At 38.1% G+C, this 18,395-nt stretch overlaps 2 protein-coding genes across 4 annotated transcripts; one reads left to right on the plus strand and one right to left on the minus strand.

Moving 5' to 3' along the window:
- Positions 1-236: 236 nt before the first annotated feature.
- On the plus strand, positions 237-10,227 carry LOC131783017 (serine/threonine-protein kinase 3). Of its 2 annotated transcripts, XR_010717555.1 has the most exons (15): positions 237-380; positions 501-584; positions 1,893-2,021; positions 2,372-2,423; positions 2,795-2,857; positions 3,164-3,246; positions 3,531-3,612; positions 4,018-4,083; positions 4,687-4,788; positions 5,246-5,383; positions 5,957-6,058; positions 6,549-6,756; positions 7,461-7,657; positions 7,762-9,046; positions 9,088-10,227. XR_010717555.1 is itself a non-coding variant. In XM_059099759.2 (14 exons), the coding sequence occupies exons 1-14, from the start codon at positions 367-369 to the stop codon at positions 7,918-7,920; spliced, it is 1,479 nt and encodes a 492-aa protein (XP_058955742.1). In that variant the 5' UTR covers positions 237-366; the 3' UTR covers positions 7,921-10,227. The 2 variants fall into 2 exon arrangements, 1 of the variants encoding a protein (XP_058955742.1); XM_059099759.2 differs by having other exon boundaries at positions 7,762-10,227.
- A 341-nt stretch (positions 10,228-10,568) lies between these two features.
- LOC131783016 (uncharacterized) lies at positions 10,569-17,206 on the minus strand. 2 transcript variants are annotated; one of them, XM_059099758.2, is made up of 7 exons: positions 17,009-17,206; positions 14,520-15,209; positions 13,688-13,811; positions 12,741-12,964; positions 12,452-12,502; positions 11,717-11,835; positions 10,569-11,111 (listed from the first exon to the last, which is right to left on the minus strand). In XM_059099758.2, the coding sequence occupies exons 1-6, from the start codon at positions 17,082-17,084 to the stop codon at positions 11,735-11,737; spliced, it is 1,266 nt and encodes a 421-aa protein (XP_058955741.2). In that variant the 5' UTR covers positions 17,085-17,206; the 3' UTR covers positions 10,569-11,111; positions 11,717-11,734. The 2 variants fall into 2 exon arrangements, with proteins under 2 accessions (XP_058955741.2, XP_058955740.2); XM_059099757.2 differs by having other exon boundaries at positions 10,570-11,114; positions 17,009-17,205.
- Between the last annotated feature and the right edge of the window lie 1,189 nt (positions 17,207-18,395).

Raw genomic sequence — 18,395 nt, forward strand, 5'->3', positions numbered from 1 at the left:
ATTATCCACCAATTGAATTAGATCAAAGGACTTTTGACTGTGCTGGCGAAGGAGAAAATTGAAATTATCAAAATTGAAGAAGTTTTCGCGTTATGCGTTTTTATCAAAAAAAAAAAAAAAGATTATAGACATATGTTTTTAATTTTTTCCAGAATTATCTCTGTAGGAGGGGAAGGAGGCTGTATTCTTTTCCTTTCCTATTGAATGATCGCGGGCTCACCATAGTCATGCCTTCCTTCTGTCGCCTTGCAGAACTCTAGAAGAACCGAAATAGAGGAAATTAGTTGAATTTTTACGGCGATCTATGATGGCTTAATCCCTTTGCTTACGGCCATGAGCTAATCTACTAGACCTGCTTCTTTTAAGATGTCTGCGAAAGGGTATGTTTCCCGATGAAATTTTTTACACACTCTAAAATGCATCGATGTCGGAATATTTCAGCTTCTATCAAAATATGAAACTTCTCGCGGAAACGTAAAGTTTTTTTCTTTCCTAACAAGGAATGAGCTACGGAAATTAAGCGAAGAAAGCTTGACTAGACCACCTGAAGAAGTCTTTGATGTTCTCGAAAAGCTTGGCGAAGGGTAAGTTTATTTTCCTGTCTGCATCATACATAAGTTAGTTAAGTTAATTAGTCAAAAAGTGGCCTTCGGGACTATTAAAGTTCAGCACATATATCAAAGTTCAATATATCTGATAGCCGGCTTTTTATCGAACCCTTTTTCGAAGAAACTCATTTTTTATGTCCTAATTATTGAATAACTCCTCTTAATCGTTGAATTAAATCTATGCATTTGGTACAAATGAATTGCGCGATAAATTGAAGTCACAAATATAAACTTAACCGAAGCCAACAAATTTGTTAAGCAAGCTTATATTGAGAATAATTTATTCAGTACAATTTCTTTGATGTTATTACTTTAGCGACCGTGCTGCCTGTTCCTTTTTTCACTTTCGAGATTATTGCCAGCGTAGAATGTTCTAAAGAGGCTGTTCATTACCTATGAGGTTGTACAAGCACTATAACTGAAAAGGATGAATTTTCTGTTGCATCGTTTTCGACTCTTGATGTTATGTCTGCTGTGAAAATAAGTTGCATTTAAAGCAGCATGTTTCTTGAGAGTTCTTCCATGGCATGCATTTCTCTGAAGGGTAAATAGGAAGGTCTCCTGATCCAAGAAGTTTTCCTTGGGAAGTATCGTTGACAAGCTTTTACCATTAAAATATACAGTATACAGCATGCTTTCCTTTATATATGAACTAAACATAAAAATTCACTGTTGTAAATGAGGTTTAATTGCACCATTTTATTTGATTGGAAACTTATAATCTAACTGGAAATAGAATACATCTCTGTTTACTGAATTCCTGGTTAGAAATAAAATTAAATATTTAACTACATAAGAGGAAAATAGGTAAATTTTAATTCCTAAACAAATGGTTTGTAGTTCCAATCTAGCATGGTTTTGAAATTTTCTGAGATTCTATATTATTTTGTGGTACTATTTAACTCCCAAGATCTGATTGTTAATTCTCCCCTAAAAACTGTTACATATTTCCTGTAAGTAAGTTGTGATAATTTGGTGTTAGATCAAGATAACAACTTCTACCTGATAGATTTAAGTATTCTCATTACGTATTTGCTGGATAATAGATGGGTATTATAGGGAGAAGTTATAAGTTAATCACATCTGAGAGTTAAAGGGTTTGTTGAGATTGGAACAAACTGGTTAAAAAATGCTTTTTTTGTAGGCGGGTGGGGGGGGGGGGGGAAAGAGAGGCAGGGCTGGATGGTTTAGTGCCAAGGTGAACTGCTATCAGAAATCTATAAATCTATAAATTTCAGACTGTTTGGCTTATATGCTAATAATCAATCTTCTTTTCCTTGCCAGTTCCTATGGCTCTGTGTACAAGGCAATGCACAAGGAAACAGGTCAAGTTGTTGCTATCAAACAAGTACCAGTTGACACAGACCTGCAGGAGATTATAAAAGAAATAAGCATGATGCAGCAGTGTGATAGGTAATTCATTTTATATTCTTGAAAAATGTGAATTAGTTAAATTAGACTTGTGGTTGTTTTATTTTAAGCCTTTAACTCCCATGAGTGACCAAGAAAGAATTCCTCCTTATAATATCAATACAATATCAACCAGATAAGTAATGAGAATACAGAAAAATATTAATTTGGGGATTAGTTGATCCAATACTAAATTCTCTGTACTAACATTATATGAATTGTACGGTTGGCAGTAAGGAGAATTACAAATTTGAATTAAAAAATTTTTACCACTTCAATGTTAAACGAAAAGTTGTAATAATAATAATTCTGCTAAAATGTCTTCAAATGATTTTCTGAATTTTTTTTTTCAGTCCGTATGTTGTGAAGTATTATGGAAGCTACTTCAAGAACACAGATCTCTGGGTAGATATTAATGATTTTCATTTTATCTTTTTACAATGAATGAAATGAATCAATGTGATCTTGAAGCAGTGGCGCAGCTACTACAGGGGCATTGATAAGTGCTATTCCTTCTTTCCAACCCCTCTCTTTCTCTTTGTTCCTGTGTTTTCTTCCATATGAGGTAACTCACAATACGAGCTGGTAACTGGAGTTGAGTGAGCCAATCAGAACAATAGAAATGCAATATTCAGAGTTGAAAATATAGTAATTATAGAGTTGTTAGGAGTACTTGTGTGCATAATCACATTTTCATCACTCTTTTGAATGATGTGTTGACTACTCAAGTATAATAAAACTATTATTATAATATCCATTTCCTTTTTTCTGACCAGATTGTTATGGAATTCTGTGGTGCAGGATCAGTGTCAGATTTAATGAAAATAAGAAATAAAACTGTAAGTAAAACTGTTGTGGATGTTGTGTTCAGCTTGGTAATATCTTCTAGTTACACCAAACTGTGGTAAGGGAATTGAAGAAGGAAAAGTGACAGAGAATATTTTCCATATCTTTAAGTCAAAACACATGCAATCAAACTAAGTGCAATAGTTGCTTGTTACATGAAACAGGGGTTTGACTGTAAATCAACAGGTGTAGTGAATAAATCATCTATAAAGCTTTACACGTGTGTGGTTGTTCAAAACCACTGTGAATTTGCAAAATGAAATTTATTATTAATCAATGAAAATGTGATTTCATTTCAGTTGACAGAAGAAGAGATTGCGTGTATATTGAAATACACTCTTAAGGGACTTGAATATCTTCATTTGAGAAGAAAAATACACAGGTTTGTGTTCTTTGCTTTATTTTAAAACATTGTTCATTAAAGAAAGAATCAGTGAATTTTATGTCATTGCATTGGAGTCATTTTTCGAACAATTGAGTTACAAACATTTTCATTAGGAGTGCTTGGTGTAAAAGTTTGCTGACTCTGTTAACCTCAACCTGGACATGGTTTCTAGTGAAGAAATGATGATGATGGCTCCACACGGGTTATTCATTTTTGTTGCTTGTAAAGCATTAAAGCCATTTTTGTTGATTCTAAGAGATGTACTGTTTCTCTTATTTCAGAGACATCAAGGCAGGAAATATCCTGCTTAATGCAGAGGGCCATGCCAAACTTGCAGACTTTGGAGTTGCTGGTCAACTCACTGTAAGTGTTCCTAAATTACCAATATTTGTATCTTTACATGGAAGGAGCACTTGTCTGAAGTCTTGGCTTTTCTGGATCATTTAATATATTTATGATACAATCTTAAGCAAAATAAAAGCAACATGATTGTGACCTACACTCCTCTGTTTTCAGAGAAAAAGGCTTAGCTTGTTTGTGATTGCATCTCTTTATCTATTTTCTTGGAAGGAAGACTTAATGTGGAACTTTCCTTTTTGACAGAGTTGATAAATGTAGTCTAGAAATATTTTTTCTTGGTGATTTATCCATCTAGTCTTAAAGTTCATTGGTTATTGAGCTTTTTTTAAAAATTTTTTCTCTAATTTTTTCTTATGGAATTTTGATATTTGTGTTTAACTTTATAAATTCTGAATTTATTTCAACAAGGATACAATGGCAAAAAGGAACACTGTAATAGGAACTCCATTTTGGATGGCTCCTGAAGTGATACAGGTCAGAGGTCAAAGTTTTAACAATGTTGTTGGAAAAAAATGTATTTAATTGTGGTCAAAATATTGTTAACCCTGCAGAATTCAGACTGGAATGTTGTTATGTCGATAAGACATGAGAGAAGTGTAAGCAGTAACAGTAGTTAGTGTTGTCCTCACAGTTTACATGATCTTAGGGCCTGTGCACCAGCCAAAAATAAATTGCCTGTTTTTAGAAAACTAGATGACTGTAGTGTATGGCATCCTTCTGTGTCCAAAATATGTGTGAGATGTGAAGAAAACACAACAGAGATTTATTTTCTGACAATATATGTAAACTCGGCCGTGCAGCCGAACGATCCCCCACGACACACGTGATACACGAATATGAGACTGACAAGCGTGACAGCTTGACTTCATGCGTCACACACCACAATGACTATCAGTAATCTGATGGTGGCACTTTTATTGACCTAAACTCTGTCTTCATTCCAACCATTAGAACCAAAGATTTTCTATCAACCGGCTTTTAATCTAGACTGAAAAAGTTCAGTGGGTAGCACGCGTATTGACTGATCTGTATTTCATTTGTTGAAATGTGTTTTTCTATTTCTTTTTATATATTCAGGAAATTGGTTATGACTGCTTAGCAGATATTTGGTCTTTAGGAATAACCGCAATAGAAATGGCTGAAGGGAAACCTCCTTATGCTGACATTCATCCAATGAGGGTTAGTATAAACTTTACACTTCATAGTAAAAATTATCCAGACATGTCGTCTTAGATTCCTTTTCCTGTTGAATATGATTGAAAAATTGAAATTCTGACTTTGTGTTAAAGCCATCTTCAGCCAGTTACTGTTTGTACAGAAGTTCGAAGCAATAGGAATAAACGGGTCAAAACGATGCAAGAAGCTCTGTTGGCAAGTTGTTTGTGCACCAGACTGCAAATTAAGAAGTCCGATTACAAACCTTGGCTGGGACTTTAGTGCGAGACATTACTCTCCCTGAGAGCCTTTGTCTACCCTGGAGTGTAATTTTTTTACCATCGAACTGCGAGGGGAGGTCAACAATTTAATTGGGAGTAACTTATAATAGACTAGCATTCCATCATTTACACATAATCACTCAAGTCATCGATTTCGTTGACGTGGAGTGACCTGATTTTGTCTATATTTTCTCTTACAGGCAATATTTATGATTCCAACCAAACCCCCTCCGACATTTAAAGATGACGAAAGACGGAGTAAGGAATTCTTGGACTTTGTGAGCAAATGTCTTGTGAAGAATCCAGAAGAAAGAGCGACTGCTACACAGCTGTTACAGGCAAGTGTTGGTGCTCAGCTGAAGGGCGAGGCCTGGGACTGTTTGAACCCCTCTAAGTCATTTCTCCGGATGTTACGAGTTTTGAAGACGTTTATTTTTTGAGTCCGTATTATTTGAACTTGGGAGACACGGGGGCTTAATTGCTAATGCGCTGAATTTAGAGCCAAGAGAACCTTGTCCTAGACATGACTGGACTGAATGTGTTGTGTTCTTGGACAAGACACTTTGTTCTCACAGTGCCCCTCTCTGCAGGAGTATAACTGGGTACTAGTAAACTGTCAAAATGTGGAGGTCATCTGTGATGGACCGGAATCCCATCCAGTGGGAGTAGCTATACTCCTAGACGCTTCGGAATACGGAAATCGGGATAATCTCTGGCGCAGACTCTGTCATCCCCCCCAAAAACAAACAAACAAACAAACAAACAAACAAAAACATCTCAAGATAACTTCGGCAGCCTTCCTCGTCCTAGAAACTTCAGTGTAGAAGCGGAAGTTGATGAACCCTAAATTCTACCTTTATGAACTGTTTATATCCGATCGATCATAATTGCTGTAAATTTTTTTTTCCCAGCATCCATTTATTGAAAGTGCCAAGTCTGTAAGTGTGTTAAACAGCATGATTCAAGAGGCACTGAATATTATGGAGGAGGAAAGCACCAGGGAGGAAAACGAGGTACGATTTGTTACTTTGGTTGGAAACTATCAGACCATTTTATGTCAACAACGTTCTTCATCTAGCGAAAACTTACTGGAGTAGAATTTCTCTTATGTTGTTTTAATAGAAAATCGCAAAACTACTACGACGGACAAAAGTGTTGATTACTCTAATGCCACTTTCTGCCTTTCATTTATCTTCACCTCTGCTTCATCTCGTTGGGGGGCGGGGCGGGGCGGGGAAACGGGGGACTTACAAGTTATTTATTCACTAATAAATAACAAGATTTCTGTTCGTTATGTGGAATGAAAGGTTGTCGACTTCCTACTAATCGGAGGCGTGCAAGCTACTTTTGCCACTCACTGTAGTTTTTAAAAGAAATTCAAGTTATCGTGAACTACAAAGCGCATTAAGCGCCAGTCCTCAAATATAACTCCTGACAAAACTTTCTTGCCACTCGTTTTTTTAAATTCATTTATATCGAAACCGCTTTCATTCTTCGCGGCAGGATGAGACTGAGGAGAGTGACGAACATGTGGATTCAGGGACGATTGTGAAATTCGGCGATGGCAATGACAACACCATGATAATGAACACAGCAACGAGTGTTCAGAGCCAAGATACAATGATTGTTAACAGTGAGGCGGGTACACTGCTCGAGTCAGATCTTGGAACAATGGTAATCAACTCTGACGACGAAGACGCGACAATGAAAAGTAAGCACAGTACATACTAGATAAATTTCAAATAACCATGCGCTCTATTCAATTGTGTAAACGTCAGTCACCGTCAACAATCGGTTTTAGGACTCCTTCCACTGTTATGATCATATCTTGCATAAGGCTAATACCTGAGAGGTCAAGCTTTTATGATGTTCAGTGTTAAACTATTTATCCCAAAGGATATTTTAAAGCATTTCTATCTAATGGCCTTGAACGTAAAAGATTGAAATAACATCTCATCTTTGGAGCATGCAGTGAATAGGAGATAAGTTGGATCTCGGTTCAGGTTCCCCCCCCCACCTTAGTAGATTTTCGTCAGGTTTCCCTGCCGGTTCGACGGTACACATTTTTATAGCGGAGCGCACGCGCTGCGAAGTCCCATACTTTGTACAAAATGGTATTAACCCGTCAAGCCGGAAAATTTGGTACCTTGGAGTGGGGAGAGGCATTGTTGGAGGAAATTGCTTGTCCAGTAACGCAATGCCATGACTTCTGCCAGAGCTAGCACTAGTATTTTTCGATTCGTAGTCTAGAGAGCCAACTACAGTCTACCACATCTCCCCGCGATTACACTATGCCAAGGGCTAATGCCCCACAGCTGAACTGTTGATGCTCTCTTTTAGATCACGTGTCATATCTAGTTAAACAGTGATTCAATCTTTCAACCTAGAGCGCTCCTTACCTCTTTCCATTTACAGGACTGGACAGTGACGCCAAACAGAATTATCGTCCGTCCTTTATGGATCATTTTGACAGAATCTACGAAGCTGGAGGTCGAGGAAGCGAGTCTGGCGCCAATGGTTCTTCTGAAGAAGACTCTGGAGGACTTTTGAGGGGAGTGAAACCAGAGGATCCCTTTAAACTTAAGAAGGAAGGCCCCCCTGACTTTGAATTTGTAAGTATTAAAACTTTTGTTTTGAAACTTTTAATGAACTTTAAAGAAGTATAGTGTCCATCAAGGAGACTAAAACCTTCCCTTTGATTCTTTCTCTTCCACAGTTAAGATCTCTTCCTTGCGATGAACTGCAACGGCGAATGCAAACACTGGACATGGAAATGGAAAAAGAAATTGAAGGACTTCGGTCCAGATACCAAGCAAAAAGACAACCCATCCTTGATGCTATGGAAGCAAAGAAAAGAAGGCAACAGAACTTTTAGCAGCGTCATGTTGCCTCGACGTGGATTGTACTATACTGCATGTGTTGGAGAGAAATTTGTGCTAAAGAATATTTAAAGGTTTTACGTCTCAATTTTTTTTGCTGCGTGTAAAATTACCTTCAACGGGAAGGAAACAACAAAATATTAGTTTTGTAAGATAAAAAAAAAATACCAACATGGAAAAGGTAAACCAAGAGGGAACTAGGTTGATCAAGGATTGAGAGGATATAAATAGATTGTAAATGACATACTTGAAGGTTTTAAGCGAAATTTTTTTGAGATTCTGATTATCTGAAGTGGTTCCTTTAAGTCAATATTTTCGGCTCTTATCATTACTGCGAAAACAGTTGGCATAACATCTGCCCGAGTTACGAGCGTTAGCCTTAGAATTTAAGGCATATTTGATGACTGACTGCACCGCGTATTCTTCTGCCAAGTAAATGCCGTCTACACTAGAATCAAAATCCGTTCCATCAACTCGTGTAAACAATGCAGATCTATGTTGAATATGGCGAAGAAGTGCACTCCATATTCCTCCACAAAGGAAACGACGACAAGCAGAGAATTACATCTTATCAGTACCACTTGAATTAAGTACGTGATACGGACCTACGCTGAATATGGCCAGTTGCGTCGCGACAGTTACGTGGAACGTTTTCGTTTACGGATTCAATAAGGAGGATTAAAAACCACTGGCTGTGAGTTGGCTCAGGGATTGTAGTAGGATCTCTGAATGAACAGTATAATTACAGATTTCGAAAAACTTGTCTATAATATTTAAACTGACAGTTCTACTCTATACCTATAGCTAAATCGAAGAAAATGTACCGTCATTGGTTGGTTTGAAGAGTTTGCTATGTTGACCCAAGATCATCACCTCGGTCCGTCAAAAGTTAGTTTTGCATTTCATCAATTGATAGATTGATTGAATGACTGCGACCTATAGACTCGCCGTTGGCTGTCCTCTCCTCTATAACCTGACATAAGCCACCAAACTCTCTTCGTCAAACTAAAAAACTCGAAATCTCCAGGGAGCAAAAGATGGTAATGCTGTCAGACTCTTTATTTCCTTTTTTTTTTTTTTTTTTTTTTTAATTAGACGCCTATTTATTGTCTTATTTGGAAGGTAAAACAATTCGTGTAAAAACGCTCTTCTATCATATGAAGTCTACCACAGAGCAAGTGATGGTGATTCACAAAATGCGACGTGGTGCCTTAGATAAACAAACTAGAAAAGATTTCGAAAGAAACTGTAGTCCAACTAAAAAAGACAAAAATCACAGAAATTGATCATACATTTGAAGAGATCAATGTCATATCTAAGTAATTGCCTACCAGCTCCTCCCCTAGCCCAGCAACAGTCAACTGATGACAAGCCAGGGTTAATGTCGGGTTAGGGGAGGGGTATGTGCGCAGTAGCTAAGATAATTAAATTGATCCGTTCGACTTGAAGACAAAGTACTTTATTTCTGACTCCTCAACTAAATTACTTATTAAAGTTTGGTGACTTCGCACAGGCCCCGTTTCGAGGTAGCTCGTTTTAAAGCGTAAGTTATATTAATTGCTTGAGGACAATCGATTTGTTTTACCAGAGAATGGTTCCTTCATTCGGAGGGCTTTTTTCCTTATATTTATAGATTACTATTTCTATTACTTCACTATAGTTTTGTATATTGAATTTTCATTCTTGAATTTTTCTGTTTTTAAGACTTGATAAAAATTGAACATAAGCAATTTGATCGTTGTCTGGTTCAGTTCGTTGACATTGCGTCAAGTTGCTCTAAGTTACCTTTGAAACGCTGCTGAAAAGTTCTATGGGCTCAGCAAATATCCACGATTCGATTTTGAATGAACAAAAAGTTGTTACGTTCACTTCGATATCAAATTGGGCCTAAAATGTACAGATTGCTACTGTTATGTTATATTGGTTAATGGTAATTATCTTTACAAGAAGCACGTTGAGTTCTTTTCAAACACTTGAGGATCTAGTCTACTTTCCAAATTTTTTTCTCGTTTGTTTGTAGTTGTTGTTGTAATTTTTTTTTCCATGTTGTTTCGCGCTTTATATGTTTGTCGTCACGCAACTGTACTGGTCACGGTTTTCGTGACTAATATGTTGCGTGACGACCCAATTATCACCTGGAAAGGAGGCTAAATCGTCCCCACTCATCCCCGTCTAAGATCCATAGCTAATTTTAGATAGCCTTGAAAAGTAATGGGAGATTGTTGGTTATTTAGCTGGAATAAATTATCCTAGTTTTAACAAGTGATTGCTAAAAAAAAGGAGAAGTAAAAATTTTCTTTTAATTCTGTCTTTCTTCATTTGTTTCTAACAATGTTAACCAATCAAATTTGGCGCAGTAACACACGTCACTACTTCGTCCCCAGGGGCCTCGTCGTTTTAAAAATGGCAACGGTTTTTGCTGACTAGCCGCCATTTTGAAAGCTAGGATCCTTTTGAGTACGATTTTTGATAAGTCACTGCAACGACTCTCTTTTGTTTTATAGAAAAATATGGCCACTGGTCAAATCGCTCTTTACTTGGTAACTTCCAAGAGGGTTGTTTTTATGGTAACATAAGAGTGTATCGTTTTCCACATGCTTTTGCAGAAGAGGAAGTCCAAGATTTCAGTTTTTTTTATTCTATGAAACTGGTCAGATTATTAGACGGTGGAATGTTCATTTTTATTGAAAAAGAAAACTCATCGCCTGTACAACGTACTATTTTATCAAAAAAATATCTTCATTTATTGTTTCACCATCACTAGTGTGAACGAGGAAGGTTTATGTCGTCGGCTCAGCGGTGAACAAAACTGACGAGTCATCCAGCCACTTAAATGATACATTCTCCTCAGTTCCTCCTTAGTCTAAAGTTTCACAAATATTCCTTTTAAGTTTGAAATACAAGTGAAGAATTTCGATACATAGATAATTTTAAAAGCTGAAACTTAAGATGCCAGAGTATCAAAATTTAATAATATACACATACACCGGCGAACCCCGGTTACAGATTGGTGTCAATAATAAAATCCATCATTTACATCGTCAAACCAAGATTTTTGGGTAAAATTCGAATGAGTCTTTTTTCGTAGTCTTTCATTCAGCAGGTAACATACGAATCCCGATAAAGTTTGATCTAGTTGAAGACTTCTTTCCTTTGGTTGCATGATGTCTAGCTTTTTAAGATGTCCCTACTGAAATATAACGGGTTAAACAAACACAAGATTAACATGTATAAAAACTGTGCGAGAAGCTTTGACATATTTGATCCACACATGGAGCCTGCGCATGATCAAAGTTGTTTTGAGTCTACTCAATCACTTTGGTATCAACCAATAACAATGCGGCGCTTTTTCATGACATTTTTGGAAGATGTGCCGTGGGCAGCTGTTTTTTCGGTTGAAACTCATGAGAGCGAATAAATTACCCTCATGAAGACAGGTAATATTGCACTATCAATATGTTATTGCACTTTCAGTATGTACGAAAACTTCACCATTTCGCGGTACGTTTCAATCCAAATTAAAACAACTCAACGACTGATTTGAAGTAAAGGAAATTTTACAAGGGGCAGAAGTGAGCATGAAAGTAAAAACAGATAAGCGGGAAACGTGAGGAACCAATGAGCGACTGATTTCAGTGGAATATCTCACGGGTTGAGAGGATGGTGTAAGTTTTCTCGACCAATCATAGCAAGAAGTAAAACAAAACCATTCTAATCCTTCCGGAGGACTTTCGACCCTCAACTGAAATTTCTCCACAGATCTATCGGGTGGTACATGAAGATCGCTCTTACCTTGCTTCTATTTCGTTATCAGCAGAACAGTTTGATAAGAAACCCGAGTAAAATGATTATGCCCAGAGACACCAAACCTATTCCTACACACAGCAAGATGAGCGGAATAAAGCAGATATCTAAAGAAAAAGAAAAAGAAAACAGATAAATATGAAACAATCCTTAGCCGCTCCATCTCAATATCTTTACCTAACCCAACTTCGCTCCGCCAGCCAACTTCAATCCCCACTCACTCCACCCCAATACCAATCTCCGCGCCCGGCAGCCATCAAACTTCAGTCCCCACCCACTCCAACTTGATACCAATCCATACCCCTCGTTTCTATTCTTCACAGTTCTACTATTGAAGGCCAATGGCAACTTAACGTCATTTGAGCAAAGTAAATATCTAGGCTCGCTACGAGATTCCAATTGAAAGTTCTCGGGTGAAACAACCCGCTGATGGTCAGAGGGTCATGATTAGCTCCTCTCAAAGATTCAGACTCCCAACTTTGCAGCACACTCGTAAAGAGTGAATTTGTATAGGGAACAACATGATTTCGAGTGCAATTTGGTGTTTATAAGCAAGAGCACAGCTTTCAGAGACAACAAAATTGCGCGAACCCGGAGGGGATGCGCTAGTTATAGTTTGCAATTATACACGAAAAATGCACTCGTTTTCAGCCAATCAGACGCGCGTAATTTTTTTCATGTATATTATTAAATGTGTTATTTTATAATTGTTCCTCAGCTTACCTTCATCAGCGGTCTGTTCTCCTGTTGCAGGTTCACGACCAGCTGAGCCATCTTAACAATAAACGAAAGAACAGAACAAAAAGCAAGGTGTAAATGGATACTTAAAACACGCCTTACAGCAAGGAATGAGTGATTGTTAGATTCTGAGAGTGGACTGGAAGTCAGAAAATCCGAGTGACCCTTTCTCCCGAAAATTGCAACAGTTCCTCTTTTTCCAAGAAACCCCCTCCCACATGCTTTTTTCCTTGTTTACCCAACTTCAGGAAGACCATCATTCCCCAAATCTTACCATTGCTGCTGATCGTAATCGTGACACTCCCAGGCGTGACAATGGATATCACACCATCCACGGAGGTCATGGAGATAGTAAATTGCTCATCGTCTTCTGTCCAGTCATCTTTCAGGATAGGGATATTAATACTGTGATAAATCTCTCCTGGTTTGAATGTAACCTCCTTAGATTGGAAGGAAAAGTCTTTGTCTATTACGGCTGAGTCACTTGTAGCACCGAACCTGTTACAATGACAGCACAGAGATGCAGTTAAAATGGACGATCTTTTTGATGGGTAAGGAGCATTGAATGATAAATCATACAATGAAGTGAATACCTAATTTTTTCATATTGATCAATGTCCAGGCTCTATCAGTTGAGTTCACTTATTGAAAAAATGAAACATCTATGTAAACAATGCCATTTTATCTGGCTAGCCTCCTTTCTCAAGGCACCCACACTGGAGCATAATCTATTCAAGGCGAGCAGCCAGAGAGGAAGATAGCGATTTTAAAACATTGAGATTTAAGCACAATAATTTTATGGCATGCATATTGTGATAATTATTGTGCAGAGATAAAAGGTTATACAGGCTTAGTTTGAAACATAATCCAGAAGCTTCTTTTTCATTACAGGTATCGCGGGAAGTGTGTCACATGTACCAAGTTTGCTGCATTAACGTTTTGGCGAGCGCCACATGTCATTTTGTCGGCAAATGAAGACTTACTTTTGGTTTTCGCTTCTTTCTATCCGAGAGATAAACTTCTGCTTTCGATTTCGAAGGCTTCTTAACATATCAACATGAGCAAGATTTAACTCATGATTGCTTACTACTCAATCCTGGGGTCTCTAAAAAGGGGGAGTGGTCTTAAAATTTCGTAAGAGGAAATACATCAAGTCTAGATGCTCAGCGAGGATTGCTTTTTAATGTTATTTTTTACGCATTTTAATTGCCTTTCCCTGACCTTACTGTTGAAGCAAGCTCCACATTTCCGGTTCTCATGGCCATAAGATTAACACTTCCATCATCTTCCTGTATCGTCACAGCACTGATAGTAAAATTCGCCGTAACTTGAACAGCTTTCAGAGCTATTGAAAGAGAAAACCTTCGGCTTAGAGTCTTGTTCACAAGCAAACTAGATGTTAAATGTTATCTTTGATGATAACACTCACGGTAATGATTGTACTTGAGCATGTAGCCTATATTGCTTGAGCTTTCATTGAATTAACAGAGTGACTAGAAATGAGATATCGAGATCGCCGGTCCTCAATCTCACCCATGGCCAGGGGAGAGAGAAGCACTGTGAGGGTAGTGAGGGTAGAGTATTTTGCCTGATAACGTGACACAATAAACTGGCCGGGTGGGGTTCGAGTTCGCCAGGGCCTTTGAACCCGGTTTTTTAGCACGCCTTCCACTCGGCCACAATACCTCCCGGGGACAACCTTAGTGCACGTGCGCACAGCTGTTATTGAGGGAAAAGAAAGAGAGAAGGAGTGATGAAGGACGTGAAGAGAGCGATTGTGAACCCCAAAGAAGTTGGTATAAAGGCGAAGGGTAAATTAAATTTTGGTCCTTTTGACCAAATTTGTGAGTTAATCGAACGGATTTTAGACTAGGTCAGAATTAGAACGCCGTGGTGGCACGCCGCAGCCCAGACATTCCGTTAGCGCCCCTCCCAGAGATAAAAGGTTAAGGGTGGGACCTCTTGACTTCGCCCCTCCGCCCTCAGTAGAGACTACGCATATGGTGATGGTGGAAAATAGGGGGGGGAGGGGATTAAGAAGTGAGGAAAATACCTTGACTGAAGGTTGCCCCGGAGAGTTCCATTGCCTCTGTCTCGTTTAGTACGCCTCTAAAGACTTGGAACCAGCTCATTGAAAACTTTGTCTGAGATTTATCAAAGCCAAGGGAATACTCATAAGGGGTGGGATTTGACGGTTCGGCAGAAATTGCTGAATTGTAGTTATCGGAAGCCATTCTTGTGCCGTTCAAATAAACCAGTGTTTCATTTTGGTGCAAGCCAGTATACATAATGCTTATGTGGAACCATTGAGTCACCTTTGCTATGCCGTCGACACGTGCAACTTTCATGTTTTTATCGTGATGTCCAACAGCGGCATGAAATGATATATTGCTCCCGGTCTGTATCAATCTAATCTCGACTGGATTACTGTTTTTCCGCTCCTCTTTCCTGGGGGATGAAACGAAAAGGCGGACAGAAACGGCATTTGGCAGCGGCAAAGTATTGATTTTATATAGAAAAGAAATTGTAAAGGCTGGAAAAGTGTTCATGTTGCCAAGGGTATCGGCGAGAGTTCCAAGAACGATTTTATTTGAACCGGTGTCAAAGGAAATGCTATGAATCCCTTCGTCTCTCTGCTCCACGACTTCTCCGACGATGTTTTTAGGAAGGACAGAAGTGTTGGAATTGGGCTTGTATCCATAAAGCTGGTTGTTCCACTTTGGGTATAGGTACCAAATGAATTCTGTTGATTGGAGATGAATATGAAAATGAATAGAGCTGAAGTTGAGAAACAGTATGTCAATATGGTATGGGTGGTAGCTTTTAGTCATGTCTCATATGCCAGCTGCCTGTCGGATCTTTTCACAGTTTCTATTTCAATCAACTGTATATCAACTACATCAGCATTTCAGTTCATTAAATGCAAATTACGGTAAGGAGTTCTGGTCAGCCTGTGGTTGGCGGAGTTATTTTAGACAGACAACCCAACCTTAATAACACTTAACGGGATTCAAGTCCAGCATTCATCAAATTTCTCTGATAGCTGTCTGGTCTGGTAACCATTTGTACTCCTGGGAGGAGCCTTAAAACCATTTTAAATGTGAACTAACTAGCCTTATGATGGCAGCCATAACTTTCATCAAAAGATACCGAGCACTCACCAAAATTACGTCTGCTCTGCTAACTATTCCAATCAACAACTCATTTAAAGATATTTAGACATACTTTGGTAATAGAATGAGTTTATCATAACTGATAGCATTACTAGCCCCTCAAGGTCGAAAGATAAATTTATCCGTTGCTACGAGACAAACACGTTGTTTTTCTCTACAGGTAATTTTTTCATGTTGCGGTTACATGCACATCTTTTATGTTGTTTGTTTCGCAAATCGGAAAAATTATTCTAGAAAGATCCGCATGATTCTGTCTTTGAACTAATCCAATCAACTCTCTCACTGTGTTTTGGCTAACCGCTCCCCAAAATACAAGATGTAGATATAATCAGATAGCTTTTAATGACTCGTTGATGACAATATGCTGAGAAGAATTACATTGTTTTTATAAAAGTAATTATTCTTGTGAAAGTCTCTCTTAAATCGTGTCTGATTAAACCATAAAAGTCTCAATTCCGCCTACAAGAGTTTTATCAAACTTTTCTTTATTACTTTAACGACAGTCATAAGTCGTATGACTCTCGAACTTTAGGACAATATTTTTCACGCGAGGACACATCCAATTTATATGATATCATGTCTCGATTCACTCGTCCGAGACCAAATATTTGTTTACTCGATGTACGTTTAGGTTTAGCTAAGTATGTTTGGATCGGAGGTAAAACTCTGAATAACTAAACTTTACTTTCACTTTTCAAAAATACAGTCAAGTTTGACGAAAACATTTGTATAGCCGTGTGAAAGCAACAATAAATTATGCTAAAATATGATCATATCCTGCACACTGAACTAAACAATCGACTCAATGTTTCTAGTAATTTCTCCTGCTCCCAGCCATTATTCTGTAGAATTTTTAAGCCAACGTTTTTTGATAATCAATAGGACATTGGTATGAAAATGAATTTTATCCCAAGATAAAGTTCCTAAGCTATTATCATAACACTTTCACAGCTAGAGCACAGTTTTCTGTTTGAGTTTAATTTCTTTCAAGATTGCATCCATAAATCTTCGGAACGGGCAAAAGGTCGTTTCAAACCTTTACCTTTGAAGTGGTTTTGTTGCAATACGCAGAATTAAAAGAAAAATAAATGTAAAATAAACGAAGGCGAAAGTTATGGTGTAAAGGTTGAGCGCTCAAAACTTAAGATAATGAAAGGTTCGTACGAAAAACAGCGATTTAAAGCTGAGAAGCGAGAGATGTAGGGAAAGGAAGGAGAAGATTTTACAGGGAAAATTGAAAAATGTCCGCGAAATCAAACACTTCGAAAACTGAGCGAGTTGATTACCAATTGGTCTTCAGTGAAATAATCTAGTCAGTGGTTGTGTTGTGCGAGCCCTGTAGGTAAATAAGTAACGTATCATGACTCACCGGGCCTTGGTACAAAAGCGATTGTCATCGATGATGCCATAAGAAAAAAGTAAATATGGATAGGTGTCGACTTCATCCTTTCCAATCTTACTACAACTTGTTGTTTTCAAGACTATCGTTTTCAGTAGCTACGACACCTGTATTCTTGTTTCTTTCATACCTGTTATTAATTATGCAAATATTTTTCTTTCGGCATCGTTTACGAGCACGCGAAATTATATCAAAGAAATCACGCTGCGAGACCATGCCTCGATATTTTCTCGAACAATTCAGAAGCCATGACGTCACAATTTTCAACTCGAGCATAAAATCATCTGAGCTAGGATTGAAAACTGAAAACTTGGGCGAAAGTAAGGAAAGGACTTAGTATCAAATGAGTAAAAACTACCAACAATATCGCTTGTGTAGTTTAAATACAAATGTTGTTTATTGATAACCAGGTCATGACAAGAAGCCCACGGGCTAGAAACAAATAGGTATGCTTGACCTCGTTTGGGTTTACTGGAGTGATTTTGTTTACAATCTCTCAGCCACAACATTCCTGACATATGTCATTCCGTTGTTATGTTTATTTCATGGCTGACCGCAAAACCTGAAATGACTTGCTACCCTGAAGGGCAATGGGCTTATTTTGGAATATGTTCACTAGTCTTGTGCCTCAACTACCCGAGGATGTGGAAATTGTTAGTACAGTGGATTGTTACTCGCGGTGAATAAGATTCCATCGCGGGTCACCTCGACAAATTTGTAAGCTTTTTCCTGAAAGGTTGGTGGTACACAGTCATAGTCCTGTGGCACTGATAAGAATTTGTTTGACAATCAGGAGCTTCTTAAAATGATGATCATTTCCTTTACACTCATGACCTTTACATTTGATCAAAAGATGGTACTGTTAGGAGAAACTAGAAGTCAACCATTCTAAGGAAATCACGCTGTGAGCATTCTGTAACACAACACATTGACCCGAGCAGAGGTTGAGGGGGACTTAAAGATCCCGAGACCCGCCCCCTAGTGGCCAGATCATCTCAGGGGTGGGGGGGGGGGGGTAGGGGGTTAAATAGAACATCGAAAAGTTGCGTCAGACGTTGCAATATTTTAACTTAAAAGTTGCCTTAAAGTTTCTCTTCGTTTTTACTTTTTTGTTTTGTTTTCGGGGTAGTTATCACAACAAAAGCTTTGCGGTAACCTTCGTTTATTCCGCCCACTTTTTTAAAATTATACCGCAAATCTATCTAACTTACATTACTTACCGATTAACTTTCATAAGAGGAAAAATAAACAGACAGCCAACACTTTAACCAGTAAATTTACACATTCCTTTCTAGTGCCCAGTCCCTGAAAATTTGGTAATAACTTTTTCAAAGGTCTCTTTGAGCTAATCGTAGTT

The sequence above is a fragment of the Pocillopora verrucosa genome, chromosome 5 (genome assembly GCF_036669915.1).
Source record: "Pocillopora verrucosa isolate sample1 chromosome 5, ASM3666991v2, whole genome shotgun sequence".
NCBI lineage: Eukaryota > Metazoa > Cnidaria > Anthozoa > Scleractinia > Pocilloporidae > Pocillopora > Pocillopora verrucosa.